Raw genomic sequence first — 24266 nt, forward strand, 5'->3', positions numbered from 1 at the left:
ATCTCTTTTGATTTATTATTTTTTATCTTTCTTTTTATCTTTATTTTTCTACTTTCTTTTTATTCTTTTATATCTTTCATATTCTTTTTTATATTATTTGTTTTTTTCGTTGCCATTTAGAATCTACAACAAGAATAAACATTAAAAATAAATGAAGCATTGCCATCTCATACATCATTTAACACAACCAAAACAACAAAATGAAATAATTCACAAATATGAAATAGAATAAATGAAATTCTAATTGATTAATAAATACTTTTTAATTAATAACATTAAATAAACATACAAACCTACATAATTAAAGAATAAGAATAAAAGAATAAACGATTAGATTCAATTTATTTTATTGATTAAATTGAAAAAGAAGATAATAATAAAATACAATAACATAATATAAAAGAATAATAATAAAAAAGAAAAGGTATTAAATTAATGTAATGTATCTCTTATTTATATTAATACTCCTGTAAAAATATACTTTAAAAATATTAACTTTTCTTATAAAAATATAACTAAAATTCTTAATTTTAGATACCCACAATTAGACTTTGTTCATACAGAAAGTATCTATTCTAATTTATTCAATACCTTAATAAAACGTTGTTTATTAATTTTTTTAATAAAAAGACCATACAACTAACAACACCCTTCTTCAATTCTAGTATTTGAATTTAAAACACATACACTTTCATTAATTTCACTTGGTTGCATAGTAGTAGCAAGAGATATAAATGCTTTTTTAATGTCTTAAAGAGATGAGTCTTAAAATTACTTTTCCAAATAACAATAGAACAAACTTAGTCCAGTTTTTGCTGATACAAAAAAATAATTTAATTTATTTTGTTTTAATTTAGTTTCAATTTCATCTTTTTGTAACACCCATTTATTTTGTTCTGCCTTATTTCCAAGAATAAGAATAGTAGCTTCTGGTGCAATTTGTTTTATTTCAAATTCCCAATCCACAATATGTTCAAATGAGGTTTTATCCATAACATCAAATACTATAACTGCTCCATTTGCACCACGAAAATAAGAACCCACCACTGAGCGATATTTTTCTTCTCCAGCTAAATTATGAATAAATTGTTTTACTTTATTTAGAATTTAATTCAAACCAGTATCCCAAATTTCTAATTTATACGAGTCATCTTCACTATCAACAATTGTCTGATGAAATACCGCAGCAACAGTTGCTCTTACTTCTTGAATAAACTCATTATTAACGAGTCTATTTACAATTGATGTTTTACCAACACCTATTTTTTTACTCTATTCTTTTTTATTATTAAAAACAAGAATAATAAACAAACTACAATCACCAACCATAACAACTTTCATTTGGTGAAGTGTTGTACAAATGAAGTAGTTTATTTAGTAACTTCAACAGGGTTTATATTTATTTTGTTGTTTTCCAAACAACAAAATTTAGATTGAAAAAAGTTGATAAAAAGAGGTAAGACAAATTCAATTCAATTTTTTAGGTTTTTTATTAATGTTAATCTTCATCTTTCTTTCTCTTTTTGAAGTTTTTTTATTAACTGTCTTATTCTCCTCTTTTTGAAATTTTGGGTAATGTTTCTTTAATTGTTTCTTAAACGGTTGAGAAGAAAACGAAGGAAAGTTTATTAAATCTGTGTTTGAAATATTTGCTGTTATTCCAATTGACTTTGTTTTGAATTGGTTATTCATAAAAAACAATAAAGAGTCATCAGCTACTTTAGGTAATGAAGTACTATGTTTTTCTCTTTGGTTTGAAAAATTAATAATAACCCCTCCAACATCCATTTTCATTGTTCCTTCAATTCTATTTCTTTTTGTTGGTGATAACTCATCTTCTAATGGAGGTACTGTTTGTTGAATTGAATGAACCCATTCAATAATTCGTTGAGGTGGATTAATTATCATATGCTCTTCTAAAGGACCAAAACATTCTTCATATTTTGTTTTTTCTTCATCAATGGAATTTAACAAAATTACCATTGTGTCTACTGTTTTTTTTAATAAACCCTCCAACGAAAGAATATTGCTTTTACGTTGATTTTGATTTAATTCTATTTCAGATTTATTTTCCATATCTTATTCAATAAATTACTTAGTTCATTTGAAAGATTTATTAAAATAAAAAAACTAATATAATAAAGAAAGTAATTTTACCAAGACTTATTGAAGAATATAAATTATTAAATGATAGAGTAACTGGTTATACTAATAGAACTAAAAATATTAAAACATCAAAGAGAATAATAAGTTAAAACGAGAGAATTAAACTATAAAAAAAAATATTTTAAAAATAAAAAAAATTAAAAAAGAAATTAAAAAAAATATAAAAAACCCTGGATGGAAGCAATTCCTACAAGACAAGAAGAAAAACTTATACAACAACTTTCTAAACAAACTGTCTTTCAAACTAAGTATTGTGGAGGTGCTTTTACTTGTACCTCTGATGGGTCTAATTTAATTTGGGTAGGTGAAGATGCAACAACGACGTATGTTTCAGCATTACATGGTTCAATAAAATTTACATATAAAGGAGATTCTTCAGATATATTAAATTTTGCTGTTTCACCAAATAATAGATACTTAGCTGTTTCTTATTCATCAGGATTAGTTTATGTGTATGACCTTTCTATTCCAAAAGAACATCTTATGATTATCAAAACACCAAACACTTCTACTAAACAACAATCTGTCACTGTTTCAATGTGTTTCAGTTATTCTAATGGGTTTTTAGCAATGGGAAGTAATGATGGATATGTACGTATTTATGATTTACAAAATAAATTCTTTACACATAATTTGGTGTTTTCTCATTCTCTTGTAACAAATGTTTTGTTTGATGATTCAAAAGAACAATACCTTGTTTATGCATCTTCAGATTCTCTTGAAACTATTAGACAATTTAATTTACATACAAACAAAATAAAAGATATGTTTGGTCATTTAAATGGCATTGTAGATATGAAATTAAATACAAAGAAACAACTTGTTTCTATTGGAAAAGATAATGTTCTTATAATTTGGGACATGCAAACTTTAAAACCAACGAAAACTATTCCAATTACTTATTCTTTATTTCTTCAATTTGCTGGAGAATATATTATTCTTGGAACAGAAGAAGGTAATCTTATTGCTTTAAAAGATAAAGAAATAATATGGAAAAATAAAGAAGAACAACGACTATTGTCTCCAGGTGCAGTTTTGATTGCAGGAGAAGAAATTATTCATGTGAGTCATGATGGGTATTTAATCTTTTATTCTTTTGAAGGAAAAGTTAAGAGTTATGACTGTTTTGATAGAGAGAGTATAATTTGTTGTTTGCCCCTAGAAGAGAATGATGAGGAATTAGATAATACATTAACTAACGAAGAAAAAAAGCAACATGATATTGAATTTCCATTACATTGTAATAAAGTGTTGTTATTAAATAATTCAAATGCATTAGAAGTATATGACTTTGTTGCACATACCTCCCAATTATATTATGGTCATGATTCAGTGATAATGTCATATTGTACATCTCCCTCAAAAGACTATATTATTGTTGGATATTTCGATGGTTCTATTTCATTATGGGACCTTAAAACTATGAAAGAGCTCGTTAATACAACTGTTCATAGTGGTGCAGTAACTGCTTTAGGTCATTCTACACAATCAAGAATGATTGCAACAGGTTCTAATGATAAATATATTAAGATATTTTCTTATGAATCACTAGAGGAATTTACACAAGTAGATGCATTTGCTGCACATACTAAAGAAATTCAATGCTTAACATTCTCAACAAAAGATATTTTCCTTGTGAGTGGTTCAGCTGATAAGTCCGCTAAACTTTGGGCACCTAAAGAAGGATTTGCTTTACATGGTGTACTAAAAGGACACACAAAAGCTGTTATTTCAGCAGAATTTTCCCCAATAGAACAAGTTGTTGCCACAGCCTCTGGTGATGGAACAATTAGGTTGTGGAGTGTTAAGTCTCTTTCTGCGTTAAGAACATTACAAGGGCATAATGGTGGAATATCTAAGGCAATATTTGTTAATGATGGTGTTCAAATTATCTCTGTTGGTAATGATGGAACGGTAAGGTTATGGGTTGTAAAGACTGGAGAAAATACACAAACATTAGATGTTTCTGAAGAGAAATTATGGTCTATTACGAAGCACAATCAAAACTTTATTGTTACAGGAGATAATGGGTTAGTTTCACTTATTCAAGATATTTCATCTGAAGTTGTTGCTGAAAGAATTACGTCAAGAGAAAAAGAAATTCTTCTTGGTCAAAAATTAATGAATTTAACTCGACAAGGTAAATGGAAAGAGGCACTAAAAGTATGTGTTGAATTAGGACTTCAAAAAGAAGCATTAAATTGTTGTAGTTCTTGTAATGTTTCTGAGGCTATTGAAGAATGGGACATAGAATTAGGAAAGAAATTGTATGAATTTGCTAGATACTGGAATGAACGAAATGTATCAATGGCTGTGGCTCAAACCGTTATGAACGCTATATTTTTAAAATGGGATTTAGAGAGTCTTAATAGTGAAGAATTTAAGAAGAGTTTAGACCGTATGAAAGAATTAAATACTAAACATTTACAAACATTAGATGGATATTATAGAAAAGCTTTATTTGTTGACTTTGTTGCTGATCAAGTCAAAGCACTTCCTTAAAAAATACATTAAATACCAACAAAAATATAAGACTGAACGTTTGATACGATGATTGATTTTTCTTTGAAAACTTTTATTTATTTTTCATTTATTTTCTATTAACAAAAAAAAATAATTTTAAATTTTATAAAAAGTATTTAATTTTTACCCCAATAATTTGGCATGTACTTTCCAAATTTATCAAAATACCATTTATATTGTTCTCTTACAACACTATCTGGAACAGTAAACTCATCTTCTTTCTTTTCTTTTCTTCCATGTTTCTTTTGAGGATCATTATTCAAAACCATATCTTTAATTTTTAGAGCTAATTCATCAGTAAATGGCATACCAAACTTCTCATATATTCTTCTTGAAACACCAACTGGGTCTACAACCATTTCATTGAACCCAATGTCACAAATCTGTTTTTCTCTTTCAGGATTTTCAGCAATCCATTTCTCTCTTGTTGAAATAGCATTTTTTAATGCTATGTTATGCATTTTACAAATACTCTCATGTAACCATTTTGGATCATCACATCCAATATCTCCAAGATATCGAGCTCTAGCATTATCAAGTAAATAAAATGCGGACTTAATTTCATCAACTGGTTCTCTATGAATCCAAACAATTCTAGCTTCAATTTCGTCAGCACACATAATATTAAAAAATGGTACCATAGTCATAAAATGAGAAACACATTTCATCAAGAAGTGTCCATTTTCTGGAAGTGGAAATTCTACTGCAGACATTCTCATTTCATTTAAAACAGCCTTATAAACATCAGAAAAGTCTCTTTCATATGATGATTTTCTATATTGTTCCCATCTAGGCATTGAAGTTCCAAAACATAGTGTATGTTCAAGAAGTTCCATGAAGAATAATTCTTCTTCTGGTGCATTTACATTGTCCATAGCATGACATTTACAAAAGTCCTTAGAATTAGAATTAATTTGACCAATGATTGAGTTACTAAATCCAACTCTTCCTTCATATGTCATTGTTTTATGACCAGGAGAAAGATGTTCATATAATTTAATTGTTTTTGCACAAGGATCAGAAGCAAGAACCGCATGAGTAAATGTTGATCCACTTCTTGGAAGTGAAACAATATAAATTGGTTTTTTAATTTGAATCTTCTCAATATTTTCTTTATCTATTTTTAGTTCCATATTATATTTTATAAGAGCTGTCATCTTAGCAACAGAACTTCTCATTGTTGTTTTAAATGGAAAACCTGTTTGATCTTCACAACCAGCAAACATTTCATACATAGATTCTTTAAAAAATGGTTGATTGACAAAACTATCTATTTCTGGAACAAAGGATTTGTATAATTCTGCATGACTTGGATCTAATTTACATAAAAAATCAATACTTAATTTCTTGATATTATTAAAATACTCCTCAAATAATGGTCTTGGAATAAGGTCTCTGTAATACTTAGAATCTTTGTTAATTTCATAATGCTCAGGATATACGTTAGGAAGAGACATTTTTCAAATCTTGCGTAGTAGATAAATTAAGTTCTTTCCTTTTATACCACTAATGGAAGATTGTAAAAAAGATCAAAACTTGTAAAATATTCAACTAAGAGATTAAACTCTTTTGAAAATTTAAAAATACTATTAATTAATCATTAAAATACTAAAACTAATTTTTTTTATAGACAATTTAGAATGAAAAATTGACCAATAATGGAATTAAATTTAACTTGATAACTATTCTCTTTATAAAGAAATTTCATTAAGTTCATAAATTGAATATTGTGTTTATTCATTATTGAAATAAACTTAATGAATCAAAGCTGATAATAAAAATAAAAAATGCAATTTCAAAACTAATTTAAAAAAAATAAAAAAAAAAAAAAGAAAAAAGAATTATTATTTCCTTATTAACCAATCTCATCTTTCTTGTACATTAAAGTAAATGAATAGATCTTTTGTTACATTTGTAAAGATGTACTTATTGTCAATTCCTGATATTGATAATGTATTAAAAGGGTCATATGAAAAAGTTTTTTCATGTAAATCAATAGAAGAAATGTTCATAACTCTTTCTCCTTTATTAAACAAATATTACAGAAACGAATCAATTCCATATGAACAAAGGTATAATCTTTTTTCAAGAATTCAACTCAATAGATATGATACACCATTAAAATGTAATCCGTTATATTTACTTGATGAAAAAAGCAAAAATTGTGTTCTTCAAGCTAAATCAAATTTTGATGAAATTCATAAAATAGTTCAAAATGAAGTAGATAGTCATAGATGTTCTCCTCATATTTCTAAAGATTTATTTGATGCTTTTCTTGCATCTTCTCGTAATTTAGAACAGTTAGAATGTGTCCCAATAACAGACTTATTAGAGCCATTAGGATGTATCGGTGATCGTCAATATTCATTTAAAAAGAATAAAATGGAAAATACACTTCTTAGACTTTTAGAAAATGCAACTCCTGAACAATTACAACGAGTAGTTCAATTGATTCAAACTCAAGATAATTTTGATGGAGTTGACCTTTCATTTTCAATTGAATCACTTGACTTAATAACATTACATAAATTGATCTTATTATTTTAAATTAACTTTCTTTTAATTTAATTCACTTATTTAAAAAATATAAAACTTGAAAAAAGAAATGAAATTAAAATATCTTTATTTTGTTTCTTTTAATCATCATCAACCATCATTCTTTTGATTTTCTTTTTCAATTTGGCAATTTGTTCATCTTTGTCTTGTGAGTCTGATTCTAATGAAGTAACCTTCCTCTGTAATCTGGAAGATTTCTCTTTTTCTGAACTGAGTTTTTGATTTACATCTTCAATTTCATCTTGTAAGTCTTTGATTTTACTCTTAAGATCACTAGCCCCAGCTGCTGCTGCACTACCTTTTGCTTTTTCAAGTTGTCCTTCAAGGTCCTCAACTTTTTCAGCTAATTCTTGAGCTTGTTTTTTGAATTTATTCATCTTCGTTTTGAATTGTTGGGCTTTAGCCAATAACTCTTCTTTTTCTTTATCATTTTCTTCTTCAATCTGTTTGATTTGTGCTTTGATTTTCAATGCCTCTTCTCCATTACCTCCTCTTAATTCAGTTATCTTAATGTCTTGTTCAGTGATAGTCTTCTTAAGTTGATCCATATTTTCTTCCATTTCAGTGATTTTATTTCTATACTCATCTCGTTCTTTTCTGATTTTATCGTTGTCTGCTTTCATTCTAACGTAATCATCATCTGCATTCTCTGCATCATCTGCATGGTCTTCTAACTCATTACTTTGTTTTCTAAGTTGTTTTTCTAAGGCTTTAATTTTATCTTGTGATATTTCTACCTCATCTGTTAATTCAGTTACTCTCTTTTCTAATTGTTGGTTCTTTGCAGTCAATGCATCACTGTCTTCCATTAAATCATCATAATCTTCTTGTAACTGATCATAATCTTCTTGTAATTTCTCTAAGTCATTAGCATCATCCCCAGTGACTTGTTTAGTAAAGTTAACGTCATGCTTTAATTTCTCAATCTCAGCAGCTTTCTTTCTATATTCTCCCTCCATTTTAGTCATTTCCTCTTTAACACTTGACAATTCTTCCTCAATATCTTCTTTTTCACTAAGAACCATTAAATTGTCTGATTTTAATTGGTCATATTTGCTCTTAAGATCTAAATATTGTCTATTAATAGTATCAATCTTTAATTGCATAGCATCTCCAAGTTTGTCATTAGCAACAGCATCATTACTGTTAGAAGAGAGTTGACCTTGTAAATCAGCAATTTTGTCATCTTTTTCTTCAATACTGTCTTTAATAATTTCAAGTTGATTTTCAAGATCAGCAACTTTGTTCTCTAACTCAGTCTTTTTATTGAAACATTCTTGGTATGTAGCTTCAAGGTCATTACTATTTCTAATCTTTCCATCCATTTGTTCTTTCATTTCTTCTAATGCCGCTTCACTTGCCTTTCTTTTTTCAATTGCCTCAGCTAATTGGGTGTTAATACTTGTTATTTCATCTTGAAGGTCTTGATTCTTCATAACTTCTTGATTTAACTTTTCTTCAATTTCTTTTTGTGGAGCACTCATTTGTAATTCCATGTATTTAATTTTCATTGTTAATTCGTTCTTTTCATCACCACTTTGTTTAATCTTTAATTTAAGGTCATTCACTGTTTGTTTTAGTGATTGGTTTTCATCATCTATTAACACAAGTTTATCTCCAGCTTTATTAACTTCTTGTTCTTTACTTTCTAATTCACCCTTTAAATCAACAATGTCTAATCTTAAATCTTTAATTTCATCTCTAAGATCTTTTTCTTGATCTTTAGCATCTTGGATAGTCTTATTTAAATCATCAATTTGTTTCTTATAAGATTCTGTAGCAGCATTAACAACAACACTGACGTCAACATTTCCTCCTTCAAGTCCATCAATTCTACTCTCCAAATCAGTAATTCTATCTTTCAAAGTATTTTTATCTTTCTCCAATTTAGAGATTGTTTCTTCTTTATCTTTAACGTCTTGTTGAATGATAATAACTCTCTTCTCTGCAGTGTTTTTAGCTTTTTCCATTTCTTCATGTTCTTGAGTTAATTTATCTAAATTCTCCTTGTATTGAGTTATAATGCTATTTAATTTTTCATTCTTCTTATCGGATGCATCTAATGCATCAAGTAACTCTTCTGCTTCTTTATCACTCTTTTGTTTTATTTTAGCAACTTCTCTTTGTAATTGTTTTTCATAGTCTTCAAGTTCTTCCATAGATACATGTCCTTCAAGAATCTCTTTTTGTTTCTTTTTCAAATCTTCATTGTCTAAAGTTAAACCTTCAATTTTGTCTTTAGCGTCTTTCAACTCTTTTTGAGTTTGTTTCAATAAAGCCTTTGTATTTTTTAAATCTGGTGATATTGTTCCAACTGTTTCATTTAATCCAGCATTTTCTTTTTGAAGAGTAACTAATTGTGAATTTAGTTCTCTTTGTTTTTCGTTTAATGCGTCATATTCTTCACTTTTCTCTTTCAAGTCTGTTTCAACTTGTTCTTTCTTTCTTAATGCTGCCTCTTTATCTCTAGTACAATTCTCAAGATTTTCAGTTAATACTTTATTTGCATTTTGGAGTTGTTTAATAGTCTTTTCATTATTGTTAATATCAGACTCTAACTTGTCATGTTCTTCGTCATTTTTAGCAATAGTATCTTTTAATGTTTGAATTTCTTGTTTTAATTTTTCTTCTTTCATCAACTCTTTGTCCATAGCTTCTTTTGCATCATTGATTTGATTAGTTAATTTTTTATTTTCAAATCCAGCATCTCGAATATCTTGTTCATTAAGTTCTTTGTCATCTTGAAGTTGTTTAACTTCTTGTTGTAATTTAGTTACTAATTGTTTCTGTTTATCTAATTCAAGATTTAAGTCAGTAATCTCTCCATTTAATGCAACTTTGTCATATTCTAATTGTTTTATATCTCTCATAGCATCAGTAGTTTTTTTAGCTTGTTCTGCAAGATCGTCATGTAATTTGATAATTTCTTCATCTCCTTTTTGTTTACTTTGTTGAAGCACTTCAAGAATATTATTTCCACTTGAATATTCTTTTTCTAAATCTTCCTTTTCTTTAGTAACTGCTCTTAATTTAACTTGTAAGTCATTAACTAGATTTTGTGCTGTTTCATAATCGGTTTTATATCCTTCAACCTTCTTTTCTAAATCAGAAACCTTTCTTTCAACTGCTTTTCTAGTAACTACTTCTTGATCAGCAACATTCTTATTTTCATCTTTTTCTGCTTTAGTTTTCTCTAATTGTTCTTTTAACTTATTTATTTGATTATTACTTGATTCTAAATCATTTTTAGTTTTTTCAAGATCTGCTTTAGTTGCTGTATGTCTTTTAATTTCATCATCAAGATCCTTTTCTACTTCTTCTAATTCAGTGTTTAATGAGTCTATTTGTTTACTTGCTTCTTTAGCCTGTCTGATCCATCCATTCTGTTCCTGAGTAATATCCTCAATTTCTTTTTCATTTCCATCAGCTCGAGCTTGAGTAGCAACAAGTTCTTGTTGAGTTGTGTCTAATTTAATTTTAACATCAGCCAATTCACTTTCTAATTTTTCTTTTTGTTCTTGATAAACTTTTTGAGCTGCTAATGCTTTATTAGATTTATCTGTTTCAGTTATGATTTCTTCTTCTTTATTTTTTAATTCTTGTTGTAATCCAGCAAGATTTTGTTTAAGATTTGATACCATCGCTTGTAATTCAAGAATATCATCTTTTTTATTTTCTAATTCAAGCTCTGCTGATTTTCTTTTTTCTTTTTCTTCTAAAATTCTATCATCTACTCCTTTATTTTTTTCTTCTATTTCAGTTAATTCTTTTTGATAGTTTTTGATAACATCTTCTTTTGTTTGTAGCTCATTTTTTAATTTAGCATTTTCGTTTTGGAGTTTAATTAATGTTTGTTCTAATTCTCCTACTTCAGCTTTTGTTCCATCAAGTTGTTTGGCTTTGTGGTATGATTCTAAATCTTTTTCACATGCTTTAAATAACATTAACCATATACTTTTCTGATTACAATATTCTTTTATTGCACTTTGAATAATACTGATTGCTTCTTCCTTATTCATCTAACTAACAAAGATGAAGATCTTCTCTTTTGGGGTTTTTTATCTATTTTCAACTGGCGTTTCATTTTAAAGTTTTTTTGAGATCTTATTTTGTTATTTTTATTGTGTAATATAAAACACATTTTATAAATTCAACTCAAAATACTTAGCTTCAATTTGATGAGTAATACAGTGGTTATTGACCTTGGAAGTCAAACGATTCGATTTGGCCTTTCTGGGAATCAACTTCCATCAATATACTACATACACTTTGATGACATAGAAATAGTTGAAAAATTGAACCAAAATAAAACTGTACAAAGACGAAGTAATCCAATGAGCAGAGGTAAAGTCATTGACTGGGAAGAGTTACAAGACATTTTTGAGGAGGTGTTTGATAGTTTTAAAAACATTTATTATGATGATATACTAAAGGGTGCAAGTGTTCTTGTTACTCATCCATTAAATACACAAACTAATTTTCCATTTCTAATGGAACAAATTTTATTTGAATATTTTGGTGTGTCTAATGTGTGTCTAAAACCACAGCCATTGATGGCTCTTATTCAAAGCAATAAAACAAGTGGTTATGTAGTACAAAGTGGTAGTGAAATTACTCAAATTGCTTGTTACAACCAAATGAGATTAGAGCCAGGTAGTTGTCAAAATGTTGATATTGGTGGTATTGATATAACAAAAGATTTTAATCAAAGATTTCACCAACATTTATATGACATTGATACTGACAAAAAGAAAGAATTATTTTTTATTCCAAAAGAGTTACAAAACGAAGGTGTAGATATTACTTCCTTACCATACCAGCATGTTTGTTATTCTTCAAATAAAGGTCAAGTTATTGACATTGGGAATGAAAGATTTTATTCAACTGAAATTTTGTTTAAAGGAAAAACTTCTATTACATCAGCATTAACAAAAAGTATTTGTACTGTTAGTAAGAAAAATAAAGTCTTGCGTGATATTTGTGTTTGTGGAGGAAATTCATTCATTCATGGATTTATTGAACGAATTCAACATAATGCTGATTCTGTTCAAAACAATTTTTTTAGAACATACTCTATTAATACTCTTCATGAATCTTTTATTGGAGCAAATATCTATGCAGGATTGCCTTCTTTTAAATATCAATTGTTTAGTATTAGTAAATATGAGGAAGAAGGGACGTATGTATTTTATTAAATATAAAAATATGAAATAATACAAAAAAAATGAAAGAACCTTTTAAACCAAGAATTTGTAGTACCAGCAGTTTATAATTAAAATTACATTTGTGTTGATGATTGATGATGTGGGTTCTGTTTTATTTATTTCAAACTTACAGCTTCTTCTTTGCTGAAAAGAGTTTGAGCTCTTCAATCTCTTTTTTTCTTTTTCTCTTCAACTCTTCTTCGTCTAACTTTTCTGGTTCTTCTTCTTCTTCATTACCAAAGACTTCAATACATGAATGTCTTTCTTTTGGCTTTTTACTATCTTCTTCCTCTGGAAGGAAACAAGAATCATCATAAAGAATCACAGTAGTCTTTCCTTGGTCTGATAGAGCAGAAGTATTTATATCTCCACTTCCATTCTCTGTCTTTCTTCCAATAAAAGAAACACTACTCAGCCGTTGTCGAACTAATTGAAGGTCTTCTTCTTTTTCATTCAAAATATCAATTTGATGAAGCTCTATAGTTTTGCGGTCAATAAATGGCTCTGGAGTTATGATATCTTTTGATGAAGTTTTATCTACTGTATCTTCTAATTTAGATATTCTCACTACTGACATAACTTTTTTTGGATTATTGGTTTTGTTTTGCTCTTTTTTTTGGTCTAGTGTTTGTAGTCTTTCAGGGGTACCTGAAGGAGAGTGGATGAATGAGTCATTCTCATTTTTTGTTTCAGACTGAGATACACTAGTCATTAAATATTATTCAGTTTCTTTCTATTTCTTCTCTAAACACTATATAGTTCCTATGGACCTGTTTTTTTAGTAAATTTTTATATCATTTTACTCAGCTGGGTTTATTTGAAAGGGGTTGTTTTGTACTTTCCCAAAGCCCTTGTTTTTTTAGTAGGATTTTTACCTAATTTCCTCTATTCTGCCTTTATTTTTTCACTAAACTCAGCTTAGTTTAGTCCAACTAGTAAAGAAGAAACAAAATATATATTTTCAATATTTTATTTAAATTAGTTGGATTATAAGGTAATTTTTTCTGTAAATAAAAATTTACTCTAGTATTTTTTCTAAGTAAGAAAAAAAAAAAGAATAAAAAAGTAACATAAGTATGACGATTTTCTCAGCTGAAAAAAGAAAACAATAAAAATAATAAAGAAGAAATTTATACTTAAAGCTCTATTTTTTTTTACCTTTTAACCCAAATTTTTTTTACTTTAACTAAAGGCATAAGTCAGGCTGAAATAATTCTGGTATAGTTTTTTGAACTACTGTAGGAGAAACATACTTACACATCCAAGCAATAAATACAGCACCTATATAAGTAGAAAAAAATTCATTAGCATAAATTAATCTATTATGGTTCATTTCAGGAGTAAATTCAAGAGGGTCTAAGTGACAATGAATACGAATAATATTTGCTTTAGCACTATACCAATCTAATAATGATGGTAAATGAGAAAACAATAATTTAAGTAACTTTAACACAAAATAACCAATACCCGATACACTAAAACCTAAAATAAAACATTTTAATAATAACAAAGGACTATGAATAATACAAGAATATGAAGGCATATCTGGTACAGAAACATGGCAATTTAAAACTTCCATTGTAAAATTTAATAAAATATAACCAAATCCAAGAACTGACCTCCAATAACATGGTGTATATCTAGTAAAACACAAAGAATGAAGTGATAATAAAATAACATGACAAACCAACATAATTGGAATAAAATACCATTTCTGAGGAAAATCAGGGAAAAATTCAAAAAATGCCATTGAAACAAATCCTAATAAAGCACCAGCAATAACGTCTGCTGGAGAATGTACTCCCATATAAATTCTACTAACTGCAACAATAAATACATAAACTGTTATTAATAAACATATCCATAAATTTGGTTTTAGATAAATAATAAAAAATAGACCGTTTGCCACAGCATTCATTGTGTGGGTTGATGGTAAACCAAAATCAATTTCTTTAAAAGGTTGCCATACTCCAGAAGGTCTTGGACAAGCAAATAAATTTTTCATAAAATTACCCAAATATGTAGTAATTGATATTAGATATAATAATTCATTACTAATATTAAGAGATTCTGATGATGGATGAATCCACCATGCAGTTGGAATTAAAGCACAATACACACCTACGCCTGCCAAATGAGTCATAATTAAGAAAAAAATATCAAGAATTTTATTTTTCTTGGTTTGTAATTTATAAACACTTGGCATAGATTTTATGACAGTTTTATATAAAAAATCACGTAAATCTTTAAAGAGTATAATCATTTAATATTTATCAGTTCTAATACTATTCAAAAGAGAATTGTAGATTATAGAATATAATGAAAGAATATTAAAAACTCCTTTTTTCAGTATTCAAAATTTAAAAAGTTAGAATGTTTTCTATTTTAAGTAATTCTGTTCTTTTTCAAATTTAAAAAAAGATAAAAAGTAATAAATTATTAAAAAAAAGGAATTATTGTTAAATTAATGGAAGTTGTTCATTAATAAAATCTAATTCATGTAACCATTTATCTGAGGCATATGTTGTTGAAACAATATCTTTAATATCATCACGTGTTTCTTGAATTTCATCATGAATCTAATAATATTAATATTTTCTTATTTATTTTAATTAAATAAATTAAAAAAAAGACAAACTTGATCTAATAGAGCATTAATTTTAACTAATTCTTGAGCATCTACAAGAGCACCTACATCATTACTTTGACAAAACTCAGTAAATTGATTCATATGTTTATGAAAATCATTTTGTTTTTGAATAAGAAAACAACTAGAATTCATATAAAAGAATTTTACTCTATGATCATTTTCATCAATAACATAATTTGGATTTAATAAATCTTCCATAAAATGTTTTCTCATTGATTGATTATAATGAGTCGCCTTTATTGCAAATGAAGATGGTTGTCCTGGATCAATAAATTTTGGATCTTTAACCATATCAATCTTATGTTGGGCAATAGCTACTGAGTCATCTATTCCAACAATCAAATCATTTATTGACTTATTTAAAATATCAATAATTTCTTCTTGTGATTTCTTTGATGAGTCATCACAAAATGCATGTGCTTCACTTATCCCTTCTACCATTTCAATGAAAAATTGAAATGGAATAAGAGCTCCAGTATGTTCTTTAATTGAATTAATCGTTGTAACAATAAAATAACATTCTTTAACAACATTTTTTAATTTTTCTGTATTTTTTGAACCATTGTCAAGAGCTGAATAAATTCCTTTAATAATTGTTGGAAACATTTGGAAAAATCCAACATATGCTAATTCAGGACTAATTCTTGAAGGCATTTGAACTTCCCAAGTATAAAATTCATTGAGTGGAATAATTGCAGAATTTTGTTCTTTAAGTACATTAAATCTCATACTTATATTCAGTTTTTCATTAAATGTAAAATATATCTCTCTTAATTGTCTTTTATTATCTCCAAATGATAAACAATCAACCTGTCTTTCTGTTGCAAAAAAATTTGAAATACAAACAGTTCCATTTAATAACCAATATACAAGATATTTTAATACTCGTTTCATTCCAACAACTGAATTACGGAAACTAAATACAGGTCTTTCATCAAAGAATTTTACTTGTTCATCTCTTTCAACTCCAAGTGCAAGTGAGTGTAGATATTCAAAGGATGGGAATGAATGCAAAGTTACCATTCCATAAGAATCTCCAATAAAAACATAATCATCTTCAACGAGGAATGATTGAATAGAACGATCATGAAACTCATATTTACTAAATTCTAATACAACAATATTATCTGGATTTAGTTTTGTTGGAATAGTACAATAATAAACACAAGTTCCCATAGCCATATAAATTTCATTATGAAATACTTGATAACAACTTGGCTCATTTTCTCCAGGGACACGATATAATTGAGCAACAACTTTCTTAGCAATAAGATCCCAAACTTTAAAATGTACATTACCCATATTAACTACTGAATCAGCTAATAGTATTCTATTATTTGGTAATACACATGATTCTTTTGCAAATGAACTAAAACTATTATCAAGTGGACAAGTATTTTTAACTTCTGTTGGATTCTTTTTTTCTATTGTAACTATTTTAGACGTACTTATTAAATAAATGTACAATTCATCTTCCATCACTAATGAAGTCCCATTAATCGTTTGACTATCATTTTTAAATTTTACTACTTGATGTGTAAAATCTTTATTATATTTTAAAATATGAAGTTCTTCTGGAAATACGTAAAAGTATATGGCATTATCATATTTTGAAACTAGTGTATATCCTGGTTTATTTTCACAAACTATCTTTTCTACACGTGGTGAATTAGGAAAATTAACTATTGCGGTTTTACAGTTTGAATAATAAGATAATGCATATGCTCCAGTAAGAAAAGATGTTGAATATGAAAACCCTTCAAATTCTTGTTGGACTTGAATACCCATTGGTCGATAAATACCAGCTGTTGTTTTACTCATCAATAAAATGATCTGATTATCATCTCTTTTTATCTTTTTTTTTTATTTTTTATATTCTCAATTTCAAGTTGTTGAAAATTATAACATTAAAATGTTTTTTTTTATTATTTTGTTTTTAAAAACACATAAAAAGAATAAAAGATGTTAATTAAAAAAAACTGTGAAAAGTGAATTGAGGAATTTTAATGAAAAGACATGAAAAAAAGAAACTTAAAATTGTAAGAGTGAAAGAATGGAATTAATAGACTTGGAATTAAAACTACAAGACCGTTATTTCTATAACCCAAAATCATCTAAAACTGAATTAGAGTTATCTTCATTATTAGTACCAAAATTTGAAGAATATGTTCATGCAGAAGAATTTCTTGGACATAGTGAAGTTGGAATGAATATTCAGTTAGATGACTTAATTGCAATGGTTGGTGAAGAAGACTTTAAAGAAATGTTATTTGAAAAACCAGAAATTGTGATACCATCAATAGAATATGCTATGCATTATGTAGCTTTACACTCAGCTTCTGATCCATCACAAATAATGGATTGTAGGTGTATTGTTCGAGTCCAAATACCAAAACCAACATCAACAATTAAAGAATTAAAAGCATCGTCTATAGGTAAATTAATTTGTATTAAAGGTACTGTTATTAGGGCAAGTTCAATTAAGCCTCATCTTGTATCAATGGTGTTTTGTTGTAGTACTTGTAAAGCAAACAAAGAAGTGACTTTTAGAGATGGAAAATATACAGAACCAAAAAAATGTCATTTATGTGGTTCATCAAGTTTTATTCCTATGAGAAATACTGTAAAAGTAACTGAAACACAACGAATTAGAATTCAGGAAGTTGATGAAGGTGAAGGAAGAATTCCACGAAGTATTGAAATTGAATTAGTTAATGAATTGGTTAACACATGTGTGCCTGGAGATACTGTTATTGTCTCTGGAGTATTAAGGAGAAATGACTCAATTACAAAACAATTTAAAAGAAAAAATAAAAGTCAAACAATTTATGAACCATATATTGCTGTTAATTACTTAGAAAATTGTCGTGCAGAGACTGGAGATAGAGACATAACAGAGTTTTCAGAAAAAGATATGAAATTTATTGAGATATTAAAAGAAAAAAATAATTTACTTAGACTACTTGTTCATTCATTATGTCCACCAATCTATGGACATTATATAGTTAAAACAGCAATTGTATTGGTATTGTTTGGTGGAACTAGAAAACATGACGTTGCAAAAATTCGGGCTGATTCTCATTTATTAATTGTTGGGGATCCTGGACTAGGTAAGTCTCAAATGTTGAGGGCAGTTGCAAATATAGTTCCAAGAGGTGTTTATGTATCTGGATCTTCTACTACTAAAACAGGATTAACAGTAGCATTACACAGATATTCAGGAACATCAGATTTTACATTAGAAAGTGGTGCACTGGTACTAGGAGATCAAGGAGTTTGTTGTATTGATGAATTTGACAAAATGGAACGAACAGACTATTCATCACTATTGGAGGCTATGGAACAACAATCAATTTCTATTGCTAAAGCAGGTATTTGTTGTACGCTTCTTGCAAGAACTTCAGTAATTGCTGCAGCAAATCCAGTTGAAGGTCATTTCAATTGTGGTAAAACAGTTTCAGAAAATATTAATATGCCTTCACCATTACTTTCTCGATTTGATTTGATTTTTGTTTTAGTTGATAACCCTGATGCTGAGGCAGACAAGGAATTATCTAATCATATTATTAAAATGCATTCTGGGAAGAATATTCAAAGGAAATATAGTCAACTATCAATTTCTCAAATCTCTTCAACAGGAACTACCCAATCCACAAACGGAAGAATTAGTCTAAGGGATTATTTAAGTGACCATAGTGTTGAAAGCTCAGACCCACTACCACCAAGATTATTTAGAAAATATCTTGCTTATGCAAGGGCTAATATTCATCCTCAGCTAAACGAAGAAGCTAAATTAGAATTACAACGTTTTTACATTGAACTAAGGCAGTCGTATAAAGAAGATGATGATACTCCAGTAACGACTCGTCAACTAGAAAGTTTAATTCGATTGACTGAGGCAAGAGCTAAGGCGGAATGCAGAGAAGTTGCAACAAAGGACGATGCTATGGATGTGATAGAAATATTTAAAATAGCAAGTTTAACGGGATTAGGTGGTATATCAAATTCACCTGTTATTGATTTTAGAGCTATGGGAGGTGTTCGTGGAGGTAAGTCAAAAATGCTTAAGAGTTTAATGCGTGTATTCCAAACAGAAGCAAAGAAGAAAAATAGTAATATATTAACCAAAAATGAAATACAACAAATTGCAAGTCAATTACATGTTCCAGATATGCAAGATCTTGTTGATCAGTTAAATAATGAAGGGTTTTTATTAAAACAATCAGGAGGATATAAATTAGCAACAGGAATGTAACATCTTCAGAAAGAAAAATAAAAAGATAGATAGAAATTGAATTGATAAATACTCTATAGTTGTAATTTTGTAACGAAAGATTTATGTTAATTCATTTAATAATTTGTTAATGAACATCAGGTTTCCAACCAGTTTCTTTCAATCCAGGTATTTCTTCAATTTTTATCTTTGGAATCCCTTGTTTAAAGCATGTTAGTCCTGGACGTACTTCAGATTTAGACACTTGTCCTATTAGGGATTGTAATGCATCTCGCTGTTTTTTAATTGTTGAAGGAACGTCAGTATAATCTTCTACATTCTTGTGAAGGACACATTCCATTAATGTGGCTTCAACATAATCTTTAATGTAGCCTTGCCAGCGTTCTTTATTTAATGTTACATGTTTATGAAATCCTTGTTTCATAAAATAACCTATAGCTTGATTATCAGCATAAGTTAAAATATGATAAATTCCTCGACTTTGAATTTCTTTCTTTAAATGTTGCATGAGATATGAACCAAACCCTTGTACCTGTTGTGTAGAATCAACAGCACAAAAAACTATTTCAACAAATCCTTGAGTTGGAAATGGTCTAAAACAAATTCCACCAAAGGGCTTATTATCTTTACAATTAATAAGCAATAATGACTCATGATACACAGTGTCATAAACAATTCTACTAATATAATCCAATGCCATATTAGGTAAATGTCTTGAAACAATATTTTTCATAGCTGTTAATAATTCTAGTTGTTCTCTTGTTCCTCTATTAGCCACAGTAATAAATTTAATTTCACCCTTTTTTTCTTTTTCCCTTGGAATTGCTCCTCGAACTTTTGGTGCATCAGACATACTTTTGACTTCTGACATTTTCTAGTAATTTTTCAATCTGGATTTTAGTTTTTTGTAATGAAATAGATAAATTTTTGTTAAAACATTTTACAATCCATAATAAATTTATTAGAATGAAATGACAAAGAAAAGTAACTTTTCAAGTTAATGATAATTATTTAGATAACCACCACCTAACTCAATTAAAATTAACATAAAACTAAAATTAAAAATGGTTGTGTAAGTTTCTTTTCAATTTATTAAATTAAGATTAAACCATTGATTTAAATATTGGTCCCATTTTCAAACTATTCATAATATCATTAAATAACTTCTCAAATTGAACACTTACATTTGCCAATGGATGGGCAGAAACTTTAGCAATAAATCTGCAAACTGCCTTTGAAAGTTCTTGTTGTTTTGGTGGGTCAACATCCTTATTCTTTTCATCTAAAGAACTGCTAATAAGCTTTCTCATCTCTGGAACAAAGTCTTCAATATTTTCTACCATAGGGTCAGGATTAAGAATAACCATCTTTGTTAATAAATTGAAACAGAGTAATTTAATGTCATGATCATTATCATTAACAATACCATTTAATACTGTTGTTGCAATTTTCTTATAATCAAGATCATTTAAGAAATTATCAATCAATACATTCAAACAATCATAAACTGCCTTTCTAGCATCAAGACCATTATCTGAAATATGTTTACAATTACCGAATTTAGCAATAAGAATATAAGTTTGATCAACTGCAGTTTGTGCAATAACATTTTCCAAAATATTATTAAGATATGGATAAATTTCTTTTTGTGCATGATTTAATAAATATGAAATAACAGCAAATAATGCACATTTAATTGCTGGTGTTTTATCTCCTAATCTTGATACAACTAAAGGAATTAATGGAACAAATAATTGAACATCACAATTATTCATACATGTCTTTTTAATTGATCCAATTAATGCAGCATTACCATTTTTATCTTTTAGTGCTGGTACATAATATCGTGGTACATAAGTTGCAGCATCAATAGAAATTAATTTACCAAAACAATCAGACAATGGTAATAAAATTTTATCATCAGAACCAAGTAAAATGAGTTGTTTTATTATATTTTCAACTTCACTTTTGTCAGTATACTTAACAGCTTCTTTCATTGCACTCATTAAGAAGAAACTCTTCTTCTTTTGTAACTTTCCAAATAAGAATGGGATAACTCCTGGAAGAGACCCAAGTGCCATAGATGCAGCCTGTCTAACTGGGTCACTATCAACTTCAAGTAAATCAACAAGAATATCTTGAAGTGATTCTTTTTCAACCTCTCCATTAATAGCCATTTGTCCAATAGCATATAATAAAACAATTGAATTAAAGAATTCAACTGATTGATTAACATTAGCTTTCAAAATTTTTACACTATCCTTAACTTCTTTAAGAAGAATTGATACTTCAGGTTTAGTAGCGGCAAGCATTAAACCAGTTAAATATAAATTAGCTTTAGAATAAATATGATTTTCAATCTTCATAATCATATCAGTAACTTTCTTTTTTTCTTTAGTGGCTAAAATAGCAGTTATATTCATTAAACATGAACCTAAACTTTCACGTGCATTATTTCCTTTACTAATTTCTACTAATTTACGATATACATTATTTAGAATTGTATTTACTAATTCTTCATTCTTAGCAAATAAAGAAATAATGTTAACAGATATTTCTACAATACTACTATCACTATCATAAACAAAACTAGAAATGGTTGGTAATGCTAACTCTATCGTTTTATTAGAAATTGAAGGATATGACTCTAAAATACTTTTACAAGCATTTAATGAAGTAACTTTAACTTGTCTTGTTGCTTGTTGTGTTTGTTGAATGGTTTGAAGGAATAATTTGTCTGCATTCTTTAATACATTTAAAATTTGATAATTAATTGTATTTCCAACTACAATTAATGCAGGTGCTTTCAAAAAAGTATTTTCATATAATGAAATAAGTTCATCAAATGCCTCTTTCAATGCATCAAATGGTAGTATAGAAATGAACTTTTTAATAATTGTTCCAATGCAATAAATCGCTTGTTCTTTAACTTCATGATCTTTATCTGATTTAATTAAACTAATTAATGAATTAAGAATATTTACAACATTTAACTCTTTTCCTTCTTCAACAGTATCTGTATTTTCTAATAATGAATTTTCAGTTTTAATTGCATCAATAGCAATTCTAAAATTCTTGTTTTCAAATAATGAAATAAGAATTGGAGAAATAGAAATATCTATTGAACTTGTTCCTTTCACTTTGAATAAATTTCTTAATGAATCACAAAGAGCAAATAATAATTCTACATGTGTTTTTGGTGCCTTAAGTAATTCAGTAATGACATTTTGTGTTATTCCAATTTCTTTAAGCAACATACCTCCATCAAATATAGAGAGTTCTGAAATAATCTTAAAACATTCAATCTTTGATTTCTCAACAAACTTCTTTCCATTCAAAATAATGTTTATTTGAGAAATAACAGTTGGAATAGTTTGTGTAATCTTTTCATGAACTACTTTATGACCATTATTAATTGTATTTATTGTTAATGAATAAATACCTAAAATAATATCTAATACTATTTCAACACTTTCTTTCATTCTTTTAACAACAACTGAAAGTCCTTCTTCTATAAATCTATCAAACAAATCCTCTCTTTTGAGGATAATAGAATTGATGCAGTCACCTGCTAATTTTCTTAATTTCCAAGTAACATCTTGTTCATCTTCAAAAATATCTTCTTCTTCCTCTTCTTCTTCCATTGCTTCTCCATCTTCTTCATCAAATTCAAATCTATTAGGATCATATTGAATATATTCTAAAGCAACACCTAAAATCTCATTAGCTATTTCACCAAGTTTACTTGGACAAGACAAAAGAAAAACATTATAAGTATTCAAAACAGCTTCCTTCAAATCATCATCAACATCTTCTTCAGCTCCAATAAACTTTTCTTTTAAAATAACAAAAGTATTATTAACAAAAGGTCCAAATTTGTCTTTAATAATACCACAAACAGATGAAAACAAAGTTACATATACTTTCATTTGTTCTTTAACAACACATTTCTTTAAAGCAGTAAGAGAATTATTAAGAATTAATTCTAGTTGTTTATCATCAGCATATTTAGAAAGATGTGCAATACATTGAACTGTTCTTCTTCTGTTTGCAAAAACACCGTTAGAAATATAAGGAAGAAGAGTTTTAATGACATTAGATATATCTAATGTAGAACCATTTTTAGTTATAATAACATCTAACACATCTAAGTTATATCCAATAGATATATCAGTTAATTCTTTACGATTAAAGAAACTAAGTAATGGAATAGAAAAACTATCGTTCAATAATAATTTAAATTCTTTATTAATAATAAAGATTTTTAAAGTCTGTTTAATAACTTCAACAGCAACATCTCTATGAATGTCCATTTTCTTAGCTGGGTCTAATAAAATAGTTTGTAATTTTTCTAATAGTAATTTTACTGATAAAGCAGATGTGATATATGGAGCGAATGATGTCATACATTTAATAGCAATATCTTTAACATCATTAGTTTCATCAGTAAGTAATGTTAAAAGACCAATAACAATATGTTTTTGTTGAGTTTGGTCAAATTTAAATACCTTACTTTTATTTAAACTATTATTAAAATCAGAGGTTGCCATATATCTTAAATCAGGATCAGGATTTCTCATCTTCTCTAATGTCATATTTAAATCAATGTTAAATTGCATTTTTCTTATTTATTTATTTTTCTCTGATTCATCCTTTTTAAGTTCTTTTTGCCTGCCACGTCTTTCTTTCTATACTTATTAAACCTCAAATTCAATACCACCTTATATTCTCATCTTCTAGTAACTTCTGTTGAGTTTATTTATTATTAAATTTTATTATAACTCAATAATCTTAAAATTATTTTTTTTTGAAAGTTATATTAAGAAGATCTTAAAAAAAAATATATAAAAATTTGAAAGAATAATTGAAAATTAATGAAGAGATAAAATCTTATTTCATCATTTTATGACCTTTCCAATTTGCCCAATTAATC

The 24266-nt window shown here is 27.6% G+C and overlaps 13 protein-coding genes across 13 annotated transcripts; 4 read left to right on the plus strand and 9 right to left on the minus strand.

The window, feature by feature from the left end:
• Positions 1 to 639: 639 nt before the first annotated feature.
• ENU1_214580 (Rab family GTPase) lies at positions 640 to 1341 on the minus strand (the record flags this gene model as incomplete). The annotated part of the gene is made up of 4 exons (XM_008862521.1): positions 640 to 749; positions 801 to 1070; positions 1119 to 1259; positions 1314 to 1341. 4 exons carry the CDS (start codon positions 1339 to 1341, stop codon positions 640 to 642), a joined length of 549 nt encoding a protein of 182 aa, XP_008860743.1.
• Positions 1342 to 1467: 126 nt separating this feature from the next.
• Positions 1468 to 2076, minus strand: ENU1_214590 (hypothetical protein; the record flags this gene model as incomplete). The annotated part of the gene is made up of 1 exon (XM_008862522.1): positions 1468 to 2076. The coding sequence occupies one exon, from the start codon at positions 2074 to 2076 to the stop codon at positions 1468 to 1470; it is 609 nt and encodes a 202-aa protein (XP_008860744.1).
• Positions 2077 to 2340: 264 nt separating this feature from the next.
• On the plus strand, positions 2341 to 4668 carry ENU1_214600 (Utp13 specific WD40 associated domain containing protein; the record flags this gene model as incomplete). Its single annotated transcript, XM_008862523.1, has 1 exon — positions 2341 to 4668. One exon carries the CDS (start codon positions 2341 to 2343, stop codon positions 4666 to 4668), a length of 2328 nt encoding a protein of 775 aa, XP_008860745.1.
• A 137-nt stretch (positions 4669 to 4805) lies between these two features.
• Positions 4806 to 6146, minus strand: ENU1_214610 (sulfotransferase, putative; the record flags this gene model as incomplete). The annotated part of the gene is made up of 1 exon (XM_008862524.1): positions 4806 to 6146. One exon carries the CDS (start codon positions 6144 to 6146, stop codon positions 4806 to 4808), a length of 1341 nt encoding a protein of 446 aa, XP_008860746.1.
• A 433-nt stretch (positions 6147 to 6579) lies between these two features.
• On the plus strand, positions 6580 to 7236 carry ENU1_214620 (hypothetical protein; the record flags this gene model as incomplete). The annotated part of the gene is made up of 1 exon (XM_008862525.1): positions 6580 to 7236. The coding sequence occupies one exon, from the start codon at positions 6580 to 6582 to the stop codon at positions 7234 to 7236; it is 657 nt and encodes a 218-aa protein (XP_008860747.1).
• An 89-nt stretch (positions 7237 to 7325) lies between these two features.
• Positions 7326 to 11264, minus strand: ENU1_214630 (myosin heavy chain; the record flags this gene model as incomplete). The annotated part of the gene is made up of 1 exon (XM_008862526.1): positions 7326 to 11264. One exon carries the CDS (start codon positions 11262 to 11264, stop codon positions 7326 to 7328), a length of 3939 nt encoding a protein of 1312 aa, XP_008860748.1.
• Positions 11265 to 11423: 159 nt separating this feature from the next.
• On the plus strand, positions 11424 to 12440 carry ENU1_214640 (actin, putative; the record flags this gene model as incomplete). The annotated part of the gene is made up of 1 exon (XM_008862527.1): positions 11424 to 12440. One exon carries the CDS (start codon positions 11424 to 11426, stop codon positions 12438 to 12440), a length of 1017 nt encoding a protein of 338 aa, XP_008860749.1.
• Positions 12441 to 12576: 136 nt separating this feature from the next.
• On the minus strand, positions 12577 to 13161 carry ENU1_214650 (hypothetical protein; the record flags this gene model as incomplete). The annotated part of the gene is made up of 1 exon (XM_008862528.1): positions 12577 to 13161. One exon carries the CDS (start codon positions 13159 to 13161, stop codon positions 12577 to 12579), a length of 585 nt encoding a protein of 194 aa, XP_008860750.1.
• Positions 13162 to 13635: 474 nt separating this feature from the next.
• ENU1_214660 (sphingosine-1-phosphate phosphatase, putative) lies at positions 13636 to 14712 on the minus strand (the record flags this gene model as incomplete). Its single annotated transcript, XM_008862529.1, has 1 exon — positions 13636 to 14712. The coding sequence occupies one exon, from the start codon at positions 14710 to 14712 to the stop codon at positions 13636 to 13638; it is 1077 nt and encodes a 358-aa protein (XP_008860751.1).
• Positions 14713 to 14908: 196 nt separating this feature from the next.
• On the minus strand, positions 14909 to 16920 carry ENU1_214670 (hypothetical protein; the record flags this gene model as incomplete). The annotated part of the gene is made up of 2 exons (XM_008862530.1): positions 14909 to 15028; positions 15088 to 16920. The coding sequence occupies 2 exons, from the start codon at positions 16918 to 16920 to the stop codon at positions 14909 to 14911; spliced, it is 1953 nt and encodes a 650-aa protein (XP_008860752.1).
• A 232-nt stretch (positions 16921 to 17152) lies between these two features.
• On the plus strand, positions 17153 to 19354 carry ENU1_214680 (DNA replication licensing factor, putative; the record flags this gene model as incomplete). Its single annotated transcript, XM_008862531.1, has 1 exon — positions 17153 to 19354. The coding sequence occupies one exon, from the start codon at positions 17153 to 17155 to the stop codon at positions 19352 to 19354; it is 2202 nt and encodes a 733-aa protein (XP_008860753.1).
• Positions 19355 to 19460: 106 nt separating this feature from the next.
• ENU1_214690 (acetyltransferase, GNAT family protein) lies at positions 19461 to 20204 on the minus strand (the record flags this gene model as incomplete). Its single annotated transcript, XM_008862532.1, has 1 exon — positions 19461 to 20204. One exon carries the CDS (start codon positions 20202 to 20204, stop codon positions 19461 to 19463), a length of 744 nt encoding a protein of 247 aa, XP_008860754.1.
• A 232-nt stretch (positions 20205 to 20436) lies between these two features.
• On the minus strand, positions 20437 to 23952 carry ENU1_214700 (transcription enhancer protein, putative; the record flags this gene model as incomplete). Its single annotated transcript, XM_008862533.1, has 1 exon — positions 20437 to 23952. One exon carries the CDS (start codon positions 23950 to 23952, stop codon positions 20437 to 20439), a length of 3516 nt encoding a protein of 1171 aa, XP_008860755.1.
• Positions 23953 to 24266: the final 314 nt, after the last annotated feature.

This window comes from Entamoeba nuttalli (genome assembly GCF_000257125.1).
Source record: "Entamoeba nuttalli P19 unplaced genomic scaffold asmbl_10311, whole genome shotgun sequence".
Lineage (NCBI taxonomy): Eukaryota > Evosea > Mastigamoebida > Endamoebidae > Entamoeba > Entamoeba nuttalli.